The sequence below is a fragment of the Balearica regulorum genome, chromosome 18 (assembly GCF_011004875.1).
Source record: "Balearica regulorum gibbericeps isolate bBalReg1 chromosome 18, bBalReg1.pri, whole genome shotgun sequence".
In the NCBI taxonomy this organism is placed as follows: Eukaryota; Metazoa; Chordata; class Aves; order Gruiformes; family Gruidae; genus Balearica; species Balearica regulorum.
Window position 1 is genome coordinate 1,030,814 of NC_046201.1, and position 25,081 is coordinate 1,055,894.

The 25,081-nt window shown below is 42.9% G+C and overlaps 1 protein-coding gene across 5 annotated transcripts in view; it reads left to right on the top strand.

The window, feature by feature from the left end:
• The first annotated feature begins 3,147 nt into the window (after positions 1-3,147).
• The window catches only part of RPTOR (regulatory associated protein of MTOR complex 1), a 150,025-nt gene continuing 128,091 nt past the window's right edge, over positions 3,148-25,081 (top strand). For all 5 annotated transcript variants that reach the window (XM_075771018.1, XM_075771019.1, XM_075771020.1 and 2 more), the window contains exons 1-3: positions 3,148-3,865; positions 17,432-17,534; positions 20,750-20,832. In XM_075771018.1, the coding sequence (XP_075627133.1) occupies positions 3,704-3,865; positions 17,432-17,534; positions 20,750-20,832 (348 nt within the window). In that variant the 5' untranslated portion in view covers positions 3,148-3,703. The remainder of the gene's footprint in view (positions 3,866-17,431; positions 17,535-20,749; positions 20,833-25,081) is intronic.

A 25,081-nucleotide genomic window follows, 5' to 3' on the forward strand; every position in this document is an offset into this window, starting at 1 on the left:
CCCTTTGCCGAGGTGACGGGTGCTCTGCCGTGCTGGTCCCCGTGGCCTGCGCCGTGCCGGCTGGGGGGAGCAGTAAGTCACCCGGGGGCTGGGGGTGGTGGGACCCCCGGCGACAGCTGCTTCGGGGCGGTGCGGTACCGCTCTGCCGTAGGTGCGCACGCACACGCTGCTGATGCCCTGTCTCAGCCCACTCCTGGCTGAGTCGCTGCCTCCGCAGGCAGTATTTCCTGGCTGCAGACTCTCAGGGTGTTTTATCGCCTGCAGAAATGGCACAGCAGCCTTGGAAAGGTCAGGAGGAGCCCGCGAGGTCCCCCTGTTTTTCAGGCAGCCAGCCTTTCTGATGTTCCTCTCGTTTGGCTGCGATGCCCCAACAACGCAACCCAAATCCTTGGGGACAGCAAGGGCTCCATCCTGAATCATGAAAGACTGGAGAAATATTTGTTGTGCAAAGCGTGAGAAGATCCTGCGTGTGCAGCTCCAGTACCAGCGTGGGAACTGGCCCTGGGCTTCCCGCCGCTGAGGACAGGGACGGGTCACAGAGCCAGGCGTGTTCCTACGAGCACCTGCGTCCACAGCACCCCCGTAAGCATGTCTGGGCTTATTCTGCCATGGAAAGTTCTATACAGTGTGAACATAAAGGGCTGCTCAGCCAGCACTCTGCACTTCATCCTGCAAGTATAAAGAACGTCTTGTGTGCAGGGACCTTCTATCAGCCTATTATTCGAAGGCAAGAATAATCGTAATCCGTCAATTTAATGTTATTCTGCTCAGAACCTAGGGCCTGAGGGTTGACTTTGCAGGGAAGTGGGGGGTCCTGATGGCAGCAGCATGCATCACCGCATGCTGCCGTTGGTACGGAGCAGCACAGGGAATTCTGGCCAGCAGTGACAAGAAAGGATGCAATTAAACAGGACAGGGTGGATCCGCAGTGGGAACATGAAGCGGAGGGTCACAGGTCTAGACTGATGTCCTCTGGGAAGTGCATGTCTGGATAACGGGAGCGCTGCAGGTCAGAGCTGATGCATTCGGAGCTGTGTAGGAAGTCTGCTGACAGCCTGCTCTCGCCGTCTGGTTCCCACCCCGACAGCCAAGCCGTCACTTTGGCTCGGCTCTGCAAAGTCCTTCTCCTGCCACCTCCCTGTCCTCTTCCCCGAGAGACCCGACCAGGTGGAACCAAGCAGAGATGCTGGTGTGGTTGGGATGAAAGCACTGGGAGCACCGAGAGCCTCAGGGCAGCGTTTCAGAGAAATCCCTGAAATAAAGGAGTGTGCAGGGGATGGGGGAGTGGACGGCTCTTCCAGCACAGGCGGTGGACTTCGCCTGGTCGACCGTGAAAACACACCGTCCTTATCTTAAATAATCACAGTTTTAAAGCTGTGCGTATGGGAGGCAAGGCAGATTTGTGCTCTCTGCCCTGTGGCAGCTGTGCCCTTCAAAGGTATTTTCAGCGGCAGCTCCCGAGGCCGCGCAGCAGCACGTTCTTCGGAGCAGGCGCCGGCTCCGGCACGCGGTCCCTAAAGCTGTTGGGAGCCAGGATTAGCGACCCGGCTGGCCAGTGCCAGGGTCCATCTGTGCACCGCGGCGCTGGATTAGCTGCCCTGGGAGCTCCAGTGGCCACAGTTTTTTCAGGTGGTGTGTTGGGATCGTTACTGCCGTTTTCTGTAGCTGCCGTTGGTACGAGGCATTCATTAAAGGTTAGCAGAAACACAGCCGTGAGCGGTTTCTATGCCACGGCAATTCATTTCAATAACAATCACGCAGTTATGATCAGCCATCAGCATAAAGCACCCGTAAAGCAATGAATCAGCTCAGTCAGTAAATCAAAGGAGCAAAAGCCAATGTTGGCCACCCCAGAGCCTCCCAGAAGCATTGTTTTCCAATCTGCTGTAGAGAATGGTCTTTGCATTTAAAATATTCCATGAATGTAAATACACTGAAAATATTAATGAAAATTAATATGATTCTATAAATCAAATTATACATGTATTCTTTGATTTCTACTTTGAAATAATTTTTACATGATTAAAGTATTACAAATATGAATGCAGTGGGACTTGACTACAGCTAAGAGCAAACACTCTGAGGAACTTCATTAGGAACAATATTTGATCTTCATTAAACTTCAGTTTATTTGATATAATCCTGAAAGAATACATTTGCTTTTCCTCATATACAGAGTGACCATAAATCAGATGTAATTCTGCTGGAGTCTGCTGCCCGGTTTCACCACTCCCCTGCTCTTTTGCCCCAGTGTAAAGGACCACACAACTGAAGGTGAAGTAAGGTCCAAGACCCGGCAGTATCAGACAGTGCCCGTGCCGCGGCAGGGTGTGTTTGGGGAAACCAGGACACACCAGTGCAACCAGTGCTGCTCAGAGCCAGGCGCTTGTGATCACAGGTTTATTTTTACCTCTGTTTAAGATGAAGATCATCAGAACTGTCATTACAGGGCAGGGTGGTCTGGAAGGCTCAGTACGTCATGCAGTCTTGTGCCGCTTTAAGTGACGGAAACCTAAGTTATGTTGATTTTTTGAGTGTATTCATTTTTTGGCACCCCAAAGGTAATCAATGAACTTGTCCCTTGAATACTGCAGGAGGGAAAATCCCTGGAGGAAACAAGGACATCGCACCCCACGGCTCCCAGTGAAGAAGCCCCCGGTGAACGTGCAGCGTGGCGGGGCAGTCACATCGAGGGGCAGCCGGCACGGACAAAATCCTGCCCTTATGGCCCTTCCAGCCCCGCTGCGGCTCAGCCCGTCCCTCCGCCCGCTGGGGCTGGGACCCCGCGGTGCCCTCTCTGCCCTCCAAACGCCTGTTCCCCACGGGCAGCCCCAGACCTGCCCAGCCGGTGGTGCCCGCCGCGGGCGGCCCCTCTGCACGGGCCGTCACTGCGCACCGCCGACATCTTGAGGCCGCGCACGACAGGGAAAGGGCCGGGGAGCCGGCGACTTTCACCCGAGCGGTCCCCGCCTGCCCGGGAGGAGGCCGGCCTGGTTTAAGGCCTGCGGCCCCCGGGAAGGCTCCGAGAAAGCTCCGGGCAAGGTCCCGGGGCCGCCCGGCCCACGCTAGGCCCGGACAGGCCGCGCTGTAACCATGGTAACCGCGGCTGGACCGCGGCAGCCCGGCTTGTCCCACGCGGCGGCCCGTAGCGCGGTGCATTGTGGGCCGGGGGAAGATGGCCGCCTCCTTGATGTGGTGGTGAGAGGAGTCGGGCTCTCCGGCGCTGCAGGACGCGTCTCCCCTTCTCCTCCCGCCTCCCGCCCGCTCCCGGTCCGCAGCTCGCCGATCCGCTCTCGGCCCGCCGGTGTGCGAGGTAGCTGGGAGCCGCGATGGGCCGGGCCCGGCTCCCACCGCAGAGAGCGCAGGGCCCGCGGGGCTAGAGGCGCGAGTGGAGGCCCGGGCCCGGTCCCCGCCGGCACCTCGGCCCTCCGCGGGGCCGGGAGGAGCCGCCTTCCTCGGAGCCCGGACGGGGCTGCTGTCAACGGGCAGCGGCGGCGGCGGAGAGTCGCCAGGCGGAAGGTGCTGCTTCCCCCGGGCTCGTCCTTACCTGCACACCTGGGAGAGGAGCCTCCCTCTGCCCTTGCCCCGTCCTCTCCCCCGCCAGCCCGTGTCCGCGCCCCCTCCTGCCGGAGGGATCCCTCGGCCCCCGCTGCGTGCTGGGCTGGAGATTGCTGCTCACTTGTTGCCTGGCACTTCTCCTCTGATGGAGTCTGAGATGCTGCAGTCGCCTCTTCTGGGGCTTGGGGAGGAGGATGAGTCTGACCTGACTGACTGGAACTTGCCTCTGGCTTTTATGAAGAAAAGGCATTGTGAGAAGATCGAAGGCTCCAAGTCTTTGGCTCAGAGCTGGAGGATGAAGGACCGGGTAATGCTCAAGGGCAGGATGGGTTTTGGAGGAGGAGAGGGGGGAAAGGGAGGAATAAGTGCTCAGAGGACTGCTGTACTTCAAACAGCGGTCTGTTTTCAGGTGAAACACTGGGCATTTGATCTGATAGTTTGTGTGTCTGTTGTGGTAATAGGGGAAGCAAACATGCAGATGGGTCAAACGGACGAATTCCGAGCTCATGGTAATACGCCCTTTGAGTAGTTCCCTCATTTAAGATCTTTAAATGAAATTTGGGTACTTGGTGTTTTTCAGGAAAGACAATAAAATTAATGAGGTCTTAAAGAGCTCTCTGGACCAGCAGGTTAATGATGCAAGCACAGGGTGCGGTAAATGTAGTCATTACAGTTGTCTGGTGGTGAAGATGCACGGAAGTTTTGTGGTTTTGAAGCTTGCCACCAGCATGTTATGTGGAATATAAAATTAAGGCGTTCTTTGTGTGTGGGGAAACTGAGATTATGTGATTTGGAGACAGGAAATAGTTATTAAAGGAAGCGCTTACTGTATTAAAGCAAGGTGCTTCTCTTGTGTTTGAATAATGTTGCGTGTTAAACTGGTAAAGCCAAGTGTGTCAAAGAAAGTTCCCTGCCAGGGGCTCTTGAATCCTGTGTTGCGTCTGTGTCCCAGCTCAAACGTTTTGAGTTAAAAGCAAACAAACGTGGATAATCAGTTCCACTCATTCTGTTCTTGGAATCTGCTTTGGGTTACAGGATTTCTGAGGTCTCAAAGTTGGTTTGCTCATAACTTTGTGTTTATGCATATGTATGAAGGTTTTTTGGTGACCAAATGTCTGTTATGTTTATGATCCCTCTTGCAATACTGTGGAATAACTTGGGAACTGTTGTTGAAACTCCACCCTGTAGTTTCATTCCAGAGGCATCACGACCAGGCATGAGGACACACGTGTCTAAATGTTCCTAGAGGGGCGTTCACCTAAATGGTTATAGCTCAGAAGTTCTGGGGAGGGCTCTGGCTGAACCAGAATAGTTTGAGTACAATCACGCACTGAAAGTTTGACTTGGCAGATCATTAATGGATTGAATTGAGGATTTTCTTGGATGTAATTTAAATGAGCCACAGAACACAAAGTTTTGTGGTATGTCTTCTTTAAAGGGTTTTGGCAAAGCAGTGATTTTTCTCTAGTAGACTGTGGAGGTGTGATGAGCTTGCTTGTCTATTTTAGTGATCCCTCTGCCTTCCTGTGAAGCTTCCTGTTCACTTATTTCCTGATCTGCAAAGTTGTCATTTTCTAAACTGGGAATGACATTGACTTGTGCAACCTATTGATTATCTTGATCAGCATAAGCGTGAGTAAAGTGGTAGTAATCAGCTATCCTCTCTGCATTTGTTTTTAAACATTTCATATGCATGTTACAGCCAAAGAGAATCATTTCAGTGAAGAAGAGAGCAGTGGTTACAGTGAGCATCCCAGCCCAGTTCCGATGTCCTTACTCCTGTGGAGTTGCAGTTTCTTCTTCTAAGAGTCCTCTGTGCTGTGAACGGTGTGCTTTTCACTCGCTGTGAATGAGCTTGGCGAAATCAGGCCTGAATGAATTCATTCTCCAAGATATTGAGTCTTAGTTTTGTAAATGAAGAAAATAAGAGCAAATCTGAAATTTTCTGTTTAGGCCTTCTGTTTTCACTGTCAGCTTGAATCAAATAATTTTTCTTTATATCAGGATCAGCAGTGCTGGTCACATGTCATTTGTATCTGCACAGCTTTATCAGGTATCATTTGGACAAAGTTGTCTTTGTGTATAATTACCTTTTGCTTAAGAACAGGGTCATAGGAATATATAGAAAACACATAAAGACATCCAAGAGAGGAAGAGAAGCTGATTTGAGATTGAGCAATCTCATTACTTTTAAATCTTAACAGTTATTTTTCATGTTTTGTATTTTATTCAACTTTTTAACTATCATTGGATGTCTTCTTAGCATTTGACGTGATATAGCAAATTTACCAGAGCTTCAGACAGTGACGGAAGGGATGTGAAGATAGGGTGTTTGGAATTCTGTATGGAAAATGACGTTTGTTAAATATTTTCCCCCAACTAACTCAAATTAGCTTAATCCTGTGAAATGGTTCATAAACTCATATAATGTGGTTTGACCCTGTGTTACATAAACCAGCTTGCTAGTTCATGCTGCTGCTGTTTTCATGTAGACCAACTGGAAGTGGGAGTTTGAGTGTAAGGGGTTTGTCCAGAAAACCAATCACCTTACTGAAAATGCAGGAACTTGAGATTTGCGGGGTTTTTATTGTGAAGCATTTCTGAACAGTAGTGTGAGGGAAGACACGCAGTGATATGTCAGCCTTTGCTGTCAGGAAGTATACTGACCTTTTGTTGATTTTTATATTTTTCCTTGTTCTGATTTCACTTAACTGCTTTATGTGCTCTCTGGCATTATAAATTAATTATTATTCTCATCTTGTTGTTTTAGCTGTCTTCAGAAAGTTTCTTCTTCCTTTTTTTCTTGCTTTAGAACATTATTCCTCAGTGATCAGAATTTGTGTTGCAGCCATGCTTGTTTTGGTCAGCATTCAAGGCCTCTGATGCCTGTCTGTAGCTGCTAATCAAATTAAAAGTACACGTAGTCACTTCCCTCTGGTCTCAACCTGGCTGTGGGTCTGTTGCATTCCCCAATTTACTTTACTTTCCTCTTCTTGTCTCTTGCTTCCTTTTTCCGAAAGCCAGCTCTGATTGACTTCAGATGTGCTCTTATCTTCGAGATGCTATTGAAAGAGAGTTTCCCGAGGGCTGGAGGGGATATACCTCTTGGTGTGAGTTGAGAGTGTGGAAAGCATTCCATTATTTGGAATTTGATAAATTAACTTGTCAAAGCTTAGTATGGGAAGCATTACCTGTATTTAAACACACTAGCCTATCTCTAAATTAAGACATTCTCAAAGGTTAACCAAAACAAGTTTCTGTTTGCCTGAGTTGCAGGTAAATCTGTGGGATTTTTTTCCCCGTGAATCATGAAAAAACACAGGCAGTGGTGGGTTTTGCCCTTAGTCATCATCTTGAGTAGCCCTAGGGAGGGATCCTAGCTTTACTGTAGTTACAGGAAGTGATTCACTGAGATTTGGGAATGGAATGACTTTTTTTTCATCTTGCTTCATTGCTGTAAAAACTCCAGAGTTTGTATGAACTTGAAGGTTCTTTAGAAGGCAGAACTCTAATAAGAGGGAAGAATCAAATAAGAAAAGTAATGAGTGGTAAATCTAGATAAAATAACTGAACGTTTACTCGCCCCCCCCCCCCTTCCATCCAGGAGGACTGCTCTGAAAACATTTAATCCTTTGTCTCCTGCTTCTGTGGACTACATATGGCATCAAAGTGACACTGCTTTGATCTATTATTTATTTAAAGAATATTTTTAACACAAGAGGGTTGGAATTATGCTTTGTGTATTGAATTAAATCTCACAGCCTCAGTAGCAATCAAATCAAGAAACTTGATTTAAATAAAAAGATTTCAAATACACCGGGTTTTACTGGCAAGTTGCTACTAAATTCAGAATATTTAAATTAAGATACGCTGTACTTACATTGATTTCCAAAATAAACAGAGAGCAACAAAGCTAGTTGTAATAGTTTTACTTTAACATTTTTTTTCCTGCTGCCTCATAACTTGCTGAGTGAGAATTAAATCCTGTTTTTATGAGAAGATGAATACACAATTAAGTTTCTATGGAAATGTAGATTAAAGCAGGACTGCACACAAATGCGCTTAATTCAGACAAGCAGAGTTTACCTGCCTGCATGGTAAATGGTTCATGTGTCAAAGGAAATTAATGGAGGGTAGTAGCATTGGCGGTTTGTGTAGATCATTTCACCTTGAAGGAGGTGTTTCGATATCGGGAAGTATTCCAGGCACTCCTGTAACGCGCGTGGCTTGGCTGCTGCTTGCTGTTAGGGTGCTGGGGGCTCATCTCCGTCTCTTCCAAGTCTAGGTCAGTGCGTTTCCTGTGAGCTGAGCTGAGGCAGCAGGAATCTGGTGGGGGGAGATGGTGGGAGTTCCTGTTTTGGCAGCAGCCTTCGCTTTAGTTTGACTTATTCCATCTTAAATATTTGTTTTCTGTTTGCTTGTGCATGATCAGGACTATCAACTGCGTTTGTGTGTAGGAAACTCATAACCCAGTAAGTAGTCTGGGAGCTAACCCATATGAGACGCAGGTTCTGTCCTTCCCCTGGAAGGAAGATAAACTCTTGGGAAGGCTTGGAGCACTTTGGTGCAATCGCATGGCCCTGGGAGCTGGTAACGGCGTGAATCTTTCTTCTAGGTCAGTGGTTGAAATCCATTTTAGTTCAGTAGTTACTAAAAATGGCAATTGCTGTCCAGTGAGGTGTGTGGATTGAGCGGTAGTGTAGGGCACCTGCTGGTTTACAAATGTCTTGGAAAAACAAAACAACCCAAAAACCCCCAGCGTCTCCCCAAACTGATACCCCTGCTGTAAGTAATGAGCACTGTCATTTAAGTTATAGATTTATATCTTCTCTTACCTAGAGCAAAGATTGTTTTGAATTAAGATGGCTGCGTATTGATTGGAGAGAGTTGGGAAGCTTGTGCTCTATCTACCACTGCCTACGCGTTTTTATGTCTAAGCAGAGAGGGGACTTTGATTAACAGCTCTGAAGAGTCCAGCTAGTCACAGGTTTTGAAAGAAAAAGTTCTTGCCTTTATACACCAGTAGGAAACACTGAAATCTTCAGCTCGGTCAATCTTGTTCTCATCCTATGAATTTTCTCACTTCAGCTGAGATCTAGGGGCTGTAAAATGAGTATTATTTGGTAGTTACTGGCAGTGCAATCCATGCTTCCCGCGAACGTGCTACTTAATCTCTTCCAATACCACAGCTATTGTGTCAACTGTAATCAGACCACACTAATGGTAGGATGATGATGTGGTAATTTAGTATTTTTTGCTGTGGAGGGCATTATGCTTTAACGTCTGTTGTATACTCAATTAGTTCAGGTGGAACATTAGGATAACTCCATTAGTTTATGTAATTTCTTATACTGAACATATCCAGGATTTGATTTTTTTATAATACTGTTATGAGGACCTTTTGCAAGATAATAAGTAATTTTTTGTGATGGTTGAACATAGGGAGTAAATGCAGAATTGTACATTTGTGCATTTGCGAATTTGTGAATTTCTATGAATTTCTACCTCTACCAGTTAGGCGGGGAGGAAAATAGTTTTTGAAAATCTAAAATTTTAGTGGCTTGATATATAGAAATGTCCAGGAGTCTTATTCCCTTAAATAGCTCCCTGAGAGTGCTTCATTTTAATTACATTTGCATTATGAATAATAAGTGATAGAAGTGCAGTGTAATGTGTGGGAAAGGAGCTGACAACATTATCATGTGCAAAGATAATTTTAGTGTGGGGAGAGACTTCACCGTTAGCAAATGGAATGGCAGAAAATAACTATATCTGTGTTTCTCCATTCAAAAAACATGCAATGAGAGAATATATATTTATGTATAATCTGCTTCATTTTTTGTCTTGGAGGCTGGTGGTGTTGTGCTACTGAGCATATGGTATTTGAAGAGGAGTTAGGCAATTATTGGTACTTAAAATCAACATATATGTTGTAGTGGCTAATTACCCTCCTGCCCCCAGCATGTTTGTAGAAATTTGAAAAGCCTGTGAATAGTGGACGATGAAAAAAACATATGCCTTGAAATATATACATAAGTACTGGACTACTATTGCAAATGGCATACTTAATTAAAAATACTTATAATTGTATGAGGCTTTTCCTCTGATTTCTCAAGTGTGGCAAATGTTAATAAACATTGGTGGAACCCTCGTGCAGTGGTAGATGGCCAGATGGTAGCGGGCTGCTTCGCGTGAAGCTCTTGTAGAGAAAACCGAAACATCTGTTCTGCTGACAACTACCACTTTCTTGTGGCATTGTGGGTGTTGTGATGGTTGAGAGACTGAAGGTTATGGGAATGATTTTGTTAATGCTTCCCTGGTTCTTAGATTTCTTCTCTCTGCCTTTGGGTAGATAGAGAAATTCAAGGGCAACAGGCTTCCTTGGAGTTTCCTTTTTATTTGTCTCCAAGGGTTATGCAGGTTTTCTGGGATGTTTTAGGGTTTTGATTGTGTTTTTCCCTCTTGATATGTTGTTTTAATTGGCTTGCTGCTGTGCTGATCTCCCCTTGAATGTTTCCAAAGGTGACTGTTAGGATAGCATGGCCATGGATAACGAGGAGGTTATTGATTGTGCTCTGTGTCTCATAGCTTTAACTGGCATTTCCAAGTAAATTTGATAAACCCAAGATGGTTTTCTTGCTGTTCTGTTCTTCTATAAAGAATGTACTTTAGATAATTTATCTAATTAATTACTTAACAAAACCAGGTTCGGGTTAATGGTGTTCTTTAATACGAAGCCGTGGTGTGGGGTACAATAGGTGACAGATGAGCTTAGGGCCCGAAGCGTTCCCTTTTATCTTTTGGTCCCAGTGGTTCTACCAGTGACACCCTCACCAGTATTTTTATTTCTGTATTTGTTTATTTATTCTTGCTGTTGTGGCAGGGTCATCTACAGCCAGCGTAACTTTTGCTGGGTAGCGGATGAGAGCGGCAGTGTCCAGAGAAAAGGAGCAGTGCCTCAGCGGTGTGCAGCGGTGTATGGTAGAAGCGGTGGTCTGAGTCATTCCCTCCCTCTCTGTGCAGCCTGCTGCCCAGCTGCAGCTCTGCGCTCAGGGCTGTCCCTCTGCTTGACTTCCCTCCAGTCTGACGAAGCCTCGGGAAGGGGCATGGTCTCCGGCATGGTTTGCTCGGAGAAGCTTGGTTGTCTTCCCCTGGGGATTCCTCCTTTCTCTCCACGGCACACTGGCAGTAAGAAATTTGAAGCCCTTGAAGCGATCAGGTGGTTGAGCCTTATTAGGCAGGGGGACGGTGTTCTGTACTGTATGGCGCTCAAATACAACCTAACATCTTCATCTTTATGGTCCTGGCACTTCAGCTGAAATTATGGGCTTGATCTCGTCCTTATCGTTTTCTCCTATTTGCTCCTGTAAGCTCAAGGAAACTTCCTATTTTAAAAAGTTACTTTATTTTAGTGCAGTTGGCTGTAGCTCAAGGACTCCACTTAAAGAGCACAGTGTGATTCCTGATCAAATGTATGTTGTATACAATGTAGTATTGACTTGTTAAAGATCTAAAAATGTCTTCCAGGAATAATTTGAAATACTAGTTTGTAAGGAAGATCTGAAGATGAGGAAGTAAGTCAGTGCATGGGAAGATGGACACCTTTTTAAAGATAGTGTGAGACAGGAGTGGGAAAGTGGTGGAATGATGAAAAGAAGCCTGTACAGAATGCAAAGCAGATAGACTTGTGCTGAGGCGAAAAGGAAAGCCATTGTCACAGATCAAATAAGGAAAAACATCTAGAAAATGTCTCTTGTTGGTTTCTTTATACAACATGCAAAAACAATCGAAGATTATAGAAGTAAAATATTTGCTTCCTGTTATTTTTCATTATTTTTAAGAAATGATTGACAGGGACAAGAAAGCACCATTTTGGTTATATGTATCTAAGCAGTGGTTTAAAGGCAATATTTTGATGTTTTGTCTTGACGGAGTGAATCCGCCTACTTGACTTTGTAGTTTTTAATATCAGGCACAGTTCTGTCATGCGCGGTTACCTCTGATCTCTGAGGGCACCTTCAGAAGCTGCGGTCGCTGGGCCATAGTGTGTCAACTGATATTATCCCCTACCAGATGGAGAACGTGCATGCTGTTCTCTGGGTGAGTAAATAGAAAGTGTCTATGTATATCTTGGATATTGATTGACGGGAGTGATTCATCTACAAGTGTAAGCAGTGCTTGTAAAGTAAATAATGAAGCCAGCAGTTAAAAGTCTGTTTTACGAGGAGCTGCGTTAGCATTACTGATTGCTCTTGAACTTTGTGTAGTAGCTGCATTCACTGGGTAAGTGAACATGTTGGACATAAAAGCCTCTGAAGAAAATTCATAGTATTAGTGGAGAATACAGAGGTTAGAAGAGAAAAACAAACACTAAGGAGGAGTTGATCTAGAAATCTAGTGCATGCTGTCACAACAGTCACAGCAAGAACTGACCTTTTGGGCTACAGATGGCTGAGGACAACCTGCAGAGGTGTTGAATTATTAATGTTAACTTGAAGTATTTCTTTGCATTGTATTATTGTTATCACTGTGGAGAAGCACCCTGAGATTTATTTTTTTTCATAATAATTTATTTCTCTTAAACTTTATATAAAAAAAAAAACTTCCTTGAAACTGAAAGCTCTTCCTTCTTAGATGTTTTACTTTGCCAATGCTGCAGGAGATCTGAAGAGGACTGCCACATCTCTCTTCTTTTGGTATTTGACCCACTAAAGGGAAGATAGATTAAAAAAGAAGAGTAACGCTTGATTCTCAATCATCTCGTGCAGTGTGGTGCAAAATGAGTGTAGAAGGGTGCCAAATTAGAGCTTGGTGGTGTGAGTGAGTGCCCAAAGGGCAACACGTCAAGACAGACTCTGTTTCTGCAGCAAGCATCTCTATTGCCTCTGCCTGTTTGCCCGGTAGAGGTAAGCCATGTGCGTGTGGGATATGTTCTGTCCCAGTCACTACCAGCAGAAACCTTTCTTGGGTTTTGTGTGAGGTTGTGTGATCGAGTGGACCAGGAAGGTCAAAATTATCAGCCTTTTCATCAGCTGATTTGCAAATGATGTTCCTTCAGTGGTGAGTTTTGGGCCCAAGCCCTGGGAATGATGCTTGTGCTGTTAGAGAGCACCAAGACAAAGTGTTCCACTTGTCACTTCTTAGCTGGGAGCCTGAAATGGGAAGTTGCCGCAGAGTTCAGGATGGGCATCTCCCCCCGGGGCTGCTCTACCATGAGTCCCTCGACCCCAGAAGAGCCCCGCTCCAGATAAGCACGCCGCTTGCTGCAAGAGGCCACCTTGGTGTGAGAGTCTGCAGGGTGTGGGTCTGGTGTATAAACCTTCCCCGAGGCTTGGGAAGGGGAAACCAAGATTTTCTGGTGTCGCTGAATGATCTGTAACTGAAGCTCCAAAGGGAGAACAATGTTTCGTGTTGCTCAATATTGCTGTTACTGCTCGGTGTTTCCAGAGCTCCTTGTTGAAGTATTTAATGGCATGTCTCCGAAACAGGTAACATTTCAGAGTTATCTGTGGAACACCTAGCTGGTTTTGTCTTTTGTTGAGAGGCTTGTACTAAATCTGTGTAAATGTATATAACAAAAAAAGTCCAAAAAAAGTCTTTAGGAAGGGAATGTATTTACTGAACAAGCAGGCAGATTTGAGCCTGCTGGCCAGTGAGGATTCCCAAATGAGATGGATATGAGGATTTCTCAGTCTGGAAATCTGCCCCAGTATTTGTATTTAATGCTGATAAGTTCACCCCCAGCATAATGTAGCAGCATATATTTTATGTTTAATGCTGACTTAATCTTGTGTTTGTATTAACTCACAGAAGCAATTTTAACTTATTGGCATAAAACTAGGCAGGTTTATAATGGTTGAGTGTTCATCTGTGTAATGTTTAAGCAGAAATTTTTCAGCCTGAAAATGGCAGTGTAGAAATGAAATATTTATGGGTTTTAAAATGTCCATTCTGAAATGTTAGGTCAAGGTCTTACCACAAAATGCAAAATTTCTCATAAATTGATTGCCTGACTTGTTCTTGGTATTACTTGAGCTAGAAGCTAAAACGGCTGTATGACTCTTCTCTTAGTTGCTAACCCTGTTCTTACTTGGCCTATGACAGATCTCTAGCAACTGATGAAACGGGGTGTCTCGGGTACAGACTGGACTGGAATAGCTTTCGGGCATGCCACAATAGGATGAGTTGGGCTCCCTGTGATGACAGAACTTCAGGTTTTCAATCAAAACCTCTCACATGAAAATAATGTAAATTTTTTTTTGTAGCTGAAAATAACTGCCGAAATCGCACTGATTTCGGTTTGAGATACCTACAGGTAATGTTACTCTCTCATCTGCAAATCTGTTTTGTCTCAAAATGAAATAAGAGGTGAATTAAAAATATTGTACAAGTTCTCTGATCTTTAGTATAATATGTAAATTTTAATGTCAAATGCTTTAATAAGCACCTTCTCTTCTGAATAGACACAGAACTACCTCTGTTCACTGAGTCCCATTTCTGATGGATTTAGGATTTGAATTCAATAAGATTACTTCTCAGGAAGAGCTTTGTGACCGAGTGGATTTTGCCATTTAAGTATTGCAGGTTGCGACCTAGAGTTATTAAATCACTTAAAACTGGATGCAATGCAAAGCTGTGAATTGTATCCAATTTTTTTTTTTAAACATACAAATTACACTATATAGAGAAGAGCCCACAGTAAGAGCTTCTATGGTTTTGAACTTGAGCTGTTGCTGATAAAGCATTTTGGATATTGGTTTTCTTAGAAGCTTGCCAAATATTCTTACGCTTCATTTCTAACTGTAACAGAAATCCATTGAAATGTATTCTGGTGGATATGTTCGTGAAATGTAGAAAAGAAAATTTCCACTGTCTTAATGACAGATGAAAATGTCCTAGTATTTCTTGTATTGAGAAGCTTTAAATATGCTTCGAAGTTGATGGTAGTATGTTCCAAAACAGTTTAGAAATGTGAAAAGTAGTATGTGGTTTCTTGGGCTCAGGTTTTCTTTTGATCTATAACGATTCAACACCATAGCTGGATGTTGAGTAGGCATCGGAGGGGAGTGTAAGAGAGCTGTAATTCTTACCGAAGACGTGCTCTTTATTAGCAGAACAAATAGTGGTGAAGTATAATACTTTCCATCCTTTGTGGGGAGGTAGGCAGAGGGGAAATAACCCCGTCTGTCTCAGGGATCAGTTACTTTTCCTTACTAGCTTGCCGTCTGTTTTCAAGGAGAAATGCTTATTTAAAACACAGAACTTGGGAACAGAAAAATAAATAACAGCCTCTTCAGCATAAGTCACAGATCAGACATTACTAGTAAACTATTGAAAAATAAGTCAGTATTAGACCACAAATGGGAAACAATAAATAAATGAGGCAGAAAAGACTGTTTGGCATGATACTTTCTCTTGAAGGAATGATTTGTATGGTTTCACTTCTAATAAGTTATTTTGTCCTGTAGCATTCTTTGTTTCCTTCTGGGTTTTTAGTGCCGTTTGCTGGCGTGCGATTGCTGCCGGGGATGTTGGTGCTCTTTAACCCCCTGCAGCACCAGGCTCTTTCCGTGGTGCTGGGAACGGGCCGTGGCTCAGGCACCCCGGGACGGCGTCCTCGGTGCGGGCCGGGGCTCGGGCACCGCAGGTAGCTCTGCCACGCCGGGTGGTTTGTGGTTGGGGTTTTTTGGCTTGTGTTCTTTCTTTTTTCTTCTCCCAGGTCGTACTGCTGATCCAATACTTGACAACCATTTTGGTGAAGAAATTTTTCGTAACATCCAATCTAAACCTCCCCTGGTGCAATTTGAGGCCATTTCCTCAATGTATCTATTTCTTGAAAATAACTCCTTATGTAGCAGTACGCAGTTCTTGGGCTGGGGAAGAACCCCTACCTTTTGCGTGGGTCATGGAGTCTCCGTGCGTGGTTTGGATTAGGAGATAAATCGGTCAGTACCTGGATGTTGAAGTAACTTTTTTTAACTGGGTGCATTTCTTGTGAATGATGTCATAGGTGCCTGTTACATTTGTAAATATATCGGGGTTTTGTTTTAGCTGTTGTAGGACGGTTTTTATTGGCATCTTCGTTGTAGTGAGCCACCAATGAGATCTTTGTGCTGGGTTCTCTAAAACCAGGGCAGCAGTTGCCCTGCGTCCAGATGAAATAATTTTCTAAACAAAGCAAAAAATGCGAGGGAAGGGTAAGATGCACGTGAGCAACGTGAAAAGTGTCAACAATTGCTGGCACAATTTATTTTTGAGGGTAGCAGTTTGGTGTCAATAAAATAAGTGAAAGAAAGTGAGGGGAAGAGAGAGACGAAAGGGAAAGGTAAGAGAAGCAGATGGAGGGGAGGAGGATGGCAGAGGGATGACTCGGGTCGGCTGTCAGCACAGAGCTCTGCTCTCAGGGCTACCTGGCTGCTCTCGGCTGTGGAGCACCAAGCTGTGTCTTGCAGCTGATTCTCATTTTGCCAGTAACTATACTTTTGCTATGTATTGTTCTTAATTTTGATAATGTACCCTTAGTGTGTGTACGTAGAGCTAAACTTCAGCTGAGGACCCTGTTACCCGATCTGTGTGCACTGCTTTGAGAACCCTTGTGAAATGCCAGCGAGGAATCCCCACTCAGACTCCTGTTTTTCTCCGTGTTCTGGAAAGGGCTGCTTCCTCCTTTGTGAACTCATGGGGGTGAGTAACTCCCACATGATTGCAGGGTTTTGTTAGCAAGAACATACTTTGAGATAAAGCCGTTAACCAGATTTCTTGCTAATTTTTTGCTCCGAGTTCCCCATCATAGACATGGGAGTGAGTGGATGCTGCAGAATTTCTGTCCTGATGTAGAGCCTGTCCCCCCATCTTGGTGTGAATAGTCTCTCTCTGCTCCAGTTTCTAGTTTCTTTATAAATTATACATTTGTGTGGCTCTGGCTTTTCATAAGTGTGGGATTTGGATTTTTTAAAATTATTTTTTGTTTTGCCTGCTGTTCTGAATTGTAACAAGCACCCTGGGGAAGTGGAGATGCAGGTGGCCTTCTTCAGACAAGCAAGGGAGTGCTGAACACTTGATGGAAGTACTGTAAGCCACGTTACTTTTTTGTTTTCCTTCCCTGGGATGAGGGAGTTCAGAAAAGAGCATGAAGATGTGAAATAATAGTTGTCAAGCAATATTTTAAACTGCCTGTGGTGCTTAGTCATTGGTTCAATGCAGCTTTTTGGTGGCAGTGTTGGTAAGTTTGGATTTTACGTGTTGGTGGTGCCCCTTGTGGCTACAGAAGCGTGTCTGAGTGTCACCTCTGCCAGGCTGGTACTGCAGCAGCAGCTCTGGGCCGGACCAGGAAGGGGGAACCAAGTCATGATTTCTCCTAGAGTAAGAATATCCAGGATAACTAACACATGAAGGAAACAAAACAACAACAAAAAAGGGACTAAACTTTTAGTTATGGTTTGGTTGGTCACTTGGGTGTGTTTTCCCTTGTAATGCTTTTAGTTTTAATATTAGAGAGGACATACTATATTCTAACATTGATCAAGGACCCTGAATAGCATATTCTCATGTTTTAATAAAGTATTTCAGTTGGATGATGATTAATTTGAGTAGCAGAAGTCCAGTGATATCCATTTCCATGCTCTATAAAAGGAGAATGGGCTCTGGAAATAATAATAAAAATAGTAACGTAAAAATCTAAGTTCTGTTCTATTTAAAAAAAAAAAAAGAAATTCAATCAGTCATGTCTTGCTTAAAATAGTCTGTGTTAAAGAGCAGATAACAAAGCTTTGTTGAAACCTGTCAGAAGTTATAGTAGTGGTAAAATTTCAACACAAGTGAAAATTGATTTGGCTTCTACATTAAGTAAGCATTTTATTGTCTGTCTTTGCAGATGAAGACTGTTAGTGTTGCCTTAGTTTTGTGCCTAAATGTTGGTGTGGACCCTCCTGATGTGGTGAAAACAACTCCCTGTGCCCGTCTGGAGTGTTGGATTGGTAAGTCTGGAGAACTTCCAAGCTCTGGCTAACTATTAGTCTTAGAAATACTGATCTGTAGCGTATATAGTAATCTTAAAGCTGTGTGTTTCCTGGGCTTAAAACTGGGGTGAACAAAAGGAAATCTGGGATCTGATTTCACTGTGTCTACATGAGTTAATTAAGCATCCAGTAGCAACTGCTGCCACAGGTCATCTTGCCTGCTTTATTCTAAAATGAGATAGCACGGAGGAAAAAAAGCTGTTAATTAGCTACTTAGCTTTCTCTTACTTGTTGTAGATTTATAAGTATCTAAGGAAATCTCTGAGCAGTAACATCTTCAGACCACAGTGGTCTGCAAAGGTTTAAAATGACCCTGCATCATACAATAGAGAAATAAGTTTTTGTAAAATGCATGGACTTTACTGCATGATAAGATGACTGCTCTGGGGCTATTTTAATTGGGATCATGAATTCAGAAGACCTGGAATTATTCCCAAGGATGTCTTGCCAGCAGTTCCGACACATGGGCTTGCTACTTTGATACAGTGTTGGACTAAATTCCTAGGGTTTTTTGTTAGGAAATGAAAAGTTCCCTTGGTTTTGGAGATCAAGTCTGATTATCAAGATGAGACAAATCTGAAGTAATATTAGAAGGAAATACCTCGCATAAGAAAGCTTTCTAAGGGAGATTTGTTTTTTATCTGGGAATTGAAGATGTTCAGTCTTCAGCAAGTAATGTGCAGAGCACCGTAATCCTGAATTCTGGGGCTTATGATAGGCAGCAGAAGAAAATTAATCATTGCACAAACTGAATTTCTTTAAAAACTTTCAGAACATCTCATTTCTAACCTTGCCTTACCTGCTTTATGAATCATAGCATCTCATTTTTTTTAACCTAAAAATGCTGATGACTTTAAAGCAGTTACAAAGCCATGAGCATGCACTAACAAATGCATCTATTCAGTGGAGAGAACAGCTCTCATTTCTCATTGATACACGAGCAGGGAGCAAAGAGAATGAAGACCATTGCAGAGTCATTAAAATAAAGTTATTAGTGATTATCATCAACGAAGAGAATTTTGAATGCAGTTTTTTAATTAAATTTTTAGTGTGTATATATACACAAGTACTCATTTCCATTTCTAGCCAACTTTAAATTTCTGGAAAAGGTAATTGCAAAAATATCTGCTGCTTTTTTTCTTCTATACAACAGTCTCAAGAGAAGCTAATGGTGTGCATTGTGGAAACATAATGTCTTTGCCAGATGTGCAAGAAAGTGTGGAAATAATTTTGGTGCAATTGCTGCTGTTTACAACTGATCTGTGAACTCCGGTAACAAACGGCCATCGCAGTCTCAGACAAAAGCAGGTTGCAGTTCTCACTGTACCTTCCAGATGCACCCTTAGAACATTTGAAGTGTTTTGTTTTTCTCCAGAATTAAGCCTTAGCTGACATCAGTGCTGCAGTGTCAACCTGGCACCGCTTTAGGCACGGAAAGCTTCCTGCCGTGATTATACCGAAGGTATCTTGGCCTATATGTGTGCAGGCCTTCGCTAGCCTTATATACAAGCTCAACAAGGGAGGCTGAAAGCTCATGTATAGGCTGTGGTGGCATGAACTATATTTAGGAAAATAATTTGTTGCCATTGTTTGGCTCTTGGAATGACACCAGTGTACTTTATTTTTGTATAAAGGCTTTTGTTAATAATGCTGATGACTCTGAAGGTGCTCCATAGTCCACAAACTACATTCCTCTGCTGTCAAAATGCATGTGAAATGTTTTTAATTTCTTTTTCTGAAGTTCAGTTTGGTCCTTTTGAAGGACTAAAAGAAAAATCTGATGTGTTTATGCTATTTTTTGTTTCCTTTTTTTTTTAATTTGAGCCGTAGCTAGTGGCATGTTAACTACCAAAAGATGTTATGAGGCAGTGTGAATACTTTTGGGGGATTACGGTTCAACATCTCAAGGGTATCTGCTCGCCTTAACTAGCAAGGGGACTGCTGCAGTTCAGAGCAGCAGAGTGCTGCGGTGCGTAGAGCCGTTCCTAAAGGCACGTCGGCGAGGGCTGCGGCTGCAGGGTCCGCGGTGGGGAGTGGGTGCTGGCTCCGTCCTGGCCAGGCTTCTGGAGCAACAGCTCAGCTGAGACAGGGGACAGGCTTCTTGTAGTCTGAGCAGACGGTTCACTACTGTTTGTGTGTGTTTTGGAAAAATGTAAATGGTATACTCACCATTTAGTGTACTTTCTACCAAAGTACACTAAAATTTAAATAAGATCCTAGCTTTTATTCATTTAAGAAAAATAACTTGTAAAATCCTGCTTTTATCCTACTTTATTTTATTTTGTTTCCCCACAGTGCAAGGTAGAATATTTGTAAACATTTTAAAAAAACTCCTTCATTGATTTGGTTAAATGCTTTTAAAATAATTTATATTAAATTGTAGAATATTAGCTTCTAGTTTTTTTTGAAATTTGTTAATAGTCTCAATTATATGGCCATGGGGTTTTTTTTGCATAAAGCGCATAAACTGAAGTTCTATCAGTATGTATGTATGGTGATAATTATGTAGTGATAAAATTAACTTCTTCAAAATTACAAATGGCATATAATCTCTGAAGCAGGAAGCAATGGAAGTAAATGAAGCAGGATTTTGCATTCATCAAGAAAAATGTTTGTCATCAAATATTTAACCAATTTAAATTTTTGTCATTATTTACTATAGAAACCTTTTTTTCAATATTAAAGGAAACAAATGTTATGCCTCGCCTGTCTTTCAAAACAAAATTGTATTTATTACCTTAGCAAGAGAAATCTTTTTCCAAATTTGACAGTCTTTAATTTTTTTTAATTTGTACTTGAGTGAAGAATTTGGGGATAATTTTTGGGTATATGCACCCAAGTAAATTCCATGGAGAATGCAATGTTTATGAATTTGAAATTGAATGCATAAAGGAACCTGCATGAAAACATCATTAAACGATCTTTCTTGCAAGCATAACACTGGAGAGCGAACGTGCAGAAAGCTTTTTGGCTTCTTCCTTCTGCAGAGCAGGTGGTGTCCATGCTCTGGTGGAGACTTTGGTCTCCCAGGCTGTAGATCTGGATTTTACATAAACCTAATGTGGAGTAGTGAAAAGTTTAAATGTGCATGGAATTGGAAATAATTTCTGCTTCTTGTCAAGCTGAGCGGTTCAGCTGTGGTCAAAAATACTAATTTGTATTCTGTTTCCTAGATCCTCTGTCCATGGGCCCTCAAAAAGCTCTGGAAACCATTGGTGCAAATTTGCAGAAGCAGTATGAAAACTGGCAGCCCAGAGTAAGTATTCCCCTCTGCTGCTATAGAAACAACACTTCTTCGTGATAACGTTCCACCTAGACTGAAAACTAAGATACGTGTCTGCTACGTGGCGTGGTGGTCTTGTAGCATTTGTTGCTTCCTTCATCTATTATTGTGAATAAATTCTTGCAAGCTGCCAAGCTTCCTATCTTTCTAGCTGGTGCCCCTCTTGGCTGGCACTTTCTGTGATCATGCCTGGGGTATTTGTTTAAAGTAATAAGTCCTACAGGGATTTTATTTTTAAATTTTATTTATATTCGTCTGACTTCATTGTATTTTTGAGATGTTAGGAAGTTTTTCATTATGAGTTTATACTTTCTTCTGTTGTAAAAATATGTGCTTGGCCTCAGCTGGTTCAAAACTATGTGTCCCAGCACTCCTCAGAACTGGATTTATCCTCTGGAACAAGAGAATGTTGAACAGTTAGCACCTGAGGAAGGCTTTTGGTTTTGTTGTAAAACGTAATTTCAGAGCTTTGTAACTGCTAATTCTAACTAAAGTATAATGTGTGTATACATTTTTGAAATGGAATGTTGTGGGTAGTAGTAACACAAAGCAGGAGTTAAACAAACATGCCGGCTACTGACTATTTCCTGTTTTGTAACATCTCAGGCTTTCACACTGGGGAAATGTTTTGTTTCTGGGTATTTCAATGTCTGTAGTCTCCTGTGTCTCTGTAAATAAAATACAGAGAGTGCTAAAGAATGAAATTTGAAGTCTGCAGAATCCTCTTTGCTGTTAATGTTCCCCAGTATGTTCATGTCCTTATCTGTATGCTCTGGGCAGTTTGGGTCAAAATATTCCTCTTCAAAGTACCTGGACTACTGACTACTAAATCATAAATTTATCATTATAAGTATGTAATGTGGAACCCAAACAGAAGTAGTAACTTCATTGAATGAACCGACCTGTAGATTTGCTTTTAATATTTTTTTTTCCTTATGTGCATACTAACCTGGTCTTCATTTTTTAAGGAGACATTGTTTCTTGTCTTCTTTTTAGAGTGTCTTCAGCAATAATAATAATGTAGGTTTTTGTCAGCACCAGGACTATATTCTCTGTTTCTAACACTGCTCACTACCTTATTTAGCGTATAAATAATCTACCGGGTGTCTCTGTGATGTCTGATAGTATGTAGTTTAAGAGTATGGTCCGCAATTGGAAAAGTTACTGGTGTTTTCCTGTCCTCTGTGTAGGGTGACTGGTTGAGAAGGCATTTGTGTTGGCAGTGCCCTTAGGTATTTTTAGTCAGCCTTGCTATTTAAACTGTGATGGGTTACATTCATTTACTTGTTTCTTTATAATTTATAAAATCAATATTATATTCAGAGCAATTTGAATGTTAAACACAGCTCGTAGGGGTTCTTTCCCTCTTGTCTTTGATCCTTCCCTGCCCCCATATGCAGGGTCAACTGACTGGAACCATTTTTATTGTGTAGTAAAAGCTGAATGTACTACCTGAAGGAGACTTACTGTGTTCAGTGCTGAAATGTTTACATTACTGAATCTGTGGGTATGCTTTTTTCTGAAGTGTTTTGTAAATATATTTATATCAGAAGGACTTGACTTGAAACATATATGGTGTATATTTAAGACAAGAGAATTTACTTTTTGTGTTTTTCCTCTTGGTACATTGACAATTTTTTTTTAATCTCTAGCAGCCCAAGAATTTGGCAGAAAATTCAAATAATGTCTGAAAACAAGTAGGAGAGCAAACCATGTTGATGCAAAGGTGAAAACAAACCTTTTCCTCTGCTCTTTAATAACAGAGTCAGTATTACTGAGGAATGAGGGACAGGCGTCTAGAAGCAGCAGGTAACCTGTGTGGGCCGACCTCACGCTGCCTTGTAGAGTTTGCACAAAACATGAGGCAATTACTGAGCTCAGATGTTTGTGTGCAAGGTGCCTGGTTCTTAACAGTAAATCACAGCCCTTTGAAACATTGCAAAGCTAAACACGTACCAGTTTATTGCACTCTACAGGGCTCTTGAGTTTTCTGCAGTAATAAAGAGAAGTTGATGTGCCATCTGCAATAAAACAATAGGAGCATTATTGAATTTCCTAGACCTTTCATATAAATACTAATACATCTAGTTTTGTCTGTTTCTCAGTGTTTTGGAATGGTTGAAGAATTGATGGAAGGAAGACAGGTTGGGGAAAATGAGGCAGTCTGGAAAAAAAAAAAGACCAAATCATTAAAATCTTCTGAAATAAGAGGTATTCCGGGGCTGTCAGTGTGGGTCCTTACACTAGGAAGTGCCTGTGGTCAGTATCTTATTGTGAATGCACAAATGGTGCTAACAACTGGTAAAAAATCCTGCCACATAGCTACCAGTGCAGTCCTTGTCTGCTTGTAATTGTGGGATGATGTTCACATACAGGCCTGTTTGTGTTAAATACAAATAGCTGAGGTGAAAAAGCCTTAAAAGGGGTAAGCATGAAAATTCTTTGTGTCTGGAAGCTCCCAGGCTGCACAGCTGATGCATATTTCCTTCCAGGTCTTATTGAGCCCCTTTCTAAATAATTTACCAGCTTGCCATTGCTTGAAGTATTTGTTCTGATTAAATTTAAGGCTTTGCTTTATTGTTGTGTAGCTACATAAATTTGTGTGCTGCGGGAGTAAAAAACACTTCAGCTGTTGTTTCATCTGCAAAATACTGCAGTTAAACAATATTCAGTCATTTCATTGCAATTCTCAAATGAAAATTTTACTGGGGGAGAGAGTAGGAGATGGCAAAGCCGTACACTTTATCTGTCTTTATGAAGAATTTCCTGAACAAGTAAGAGTGCACACAATCCAGTGCAAAATAATTTAGGTGCTAGTGGAAAAAGTGGAAAGAAAAAAAGACAGCTCTTCTCTGATATTGCCTTGGGTCATGGGTTTTGAGTTTCACTGGGCATGGAAGAGGTTAAACCTGAGGGTAATCTGGAAAGCAGGCTCAATTACAGGGGATAAAAGGGGCTGCTTAAGCAGCTGAGAATGAAAGGAGGAAAAGGTAGTGAAAGTTGAGAGCACAGGACCCCATAATGCCCAGCCTGACTGGGGGGGAAATCCTTCCCTGGCCAGGGCTTCGGGAAGGGCTGGTGGGGCTGAGCAAGGCTGGGGCTGAGCAAGGCTGGGGCTTGCAGGGTCAAAGGGTTGGCAGGCAGAAGGAGAGCCTTCAGCTGAGACAGCACGTTGTAGCGCTTTCATTGCCCACAATGAAATACTTTAAATTTCTACCGGAGATTCTTCGCATGCTCTGTATTTAAAATATTTAGATAAGAAATTGATCACACTGAAATGGTGTTTCTCTGCTTCTGGTCTTCATTTATTACCCTTGGCAGAATACTGCCTGTGTTAGGTGCAGCAGTAAGTGGCCAGCGAGAGCACTCCTTTGCTTGTGCTGGCGGTAGGTAGCAAATATTTTTCCTGTTGTTTGGATGCAAATTTAGTTTTCTTGGTAGCATTGCATGTTATGCCGTTCAAAAGGCAGGAACTTTCCTTAGTTTAAAAGTCAACAGACTTTGTTCCAAAATAGGGATAATAGACGGCGAATTCCAAGTGCTGCTGCAGTGAGATGGTTTATGGAGATGCAGTAGGTAGTGGGGATTTTTATGGGCAGAAGTTACTGTTGCTTAAGTCCCAGTTTACATCCATTTATCAGCAGGGGCTGGGACTTGGGTTCTTTGCTGTGACATTCTGCAGAGGTGGAGCAGAGGGGTTAGTGGTGAGGATGAAGGTGTTACTCAGCTTTCCGCTGCTCCTCTGCGCAGCACGCCGTTCCTTTTCTTGTGAACAGATTTGAGCGCGCCGGTTTTTCTGCATCCTCTTGGCTGGAGTTCTCCGAACTGAGCTACAGTACTTCTCTGTAAAAAGCACCAGTTACCTCTTGTAAAATGGTCATTGTGTACAGTACGGTACAGAATGCTGCGAGATGAGGTCAGTCTGTCATTGCTGGCTTCGTTCTTAGAAGGGTGCCAGACTTCTCCCTGCCCCCCCCAGCAATGGCCATCTCATTACTTGGCTTCTAGCCTTCCCCAGGCAGTAAAGTTTCCTTCGTTTCCATTCCTGTGTATATGCCTTTGAGAATGGGGCTGTGTAGCCAAAGGCAGAACTGTGAATGATGCACAGTTTACATAATTCAGGATTTGGTATGAAGTAGTCTAGACTATATGCTTATTAAATTTGCATGAAATGATAGAATTTTTTTTGTTGGTTATGCCTTTTGACCGGTTTCTTTCTTTA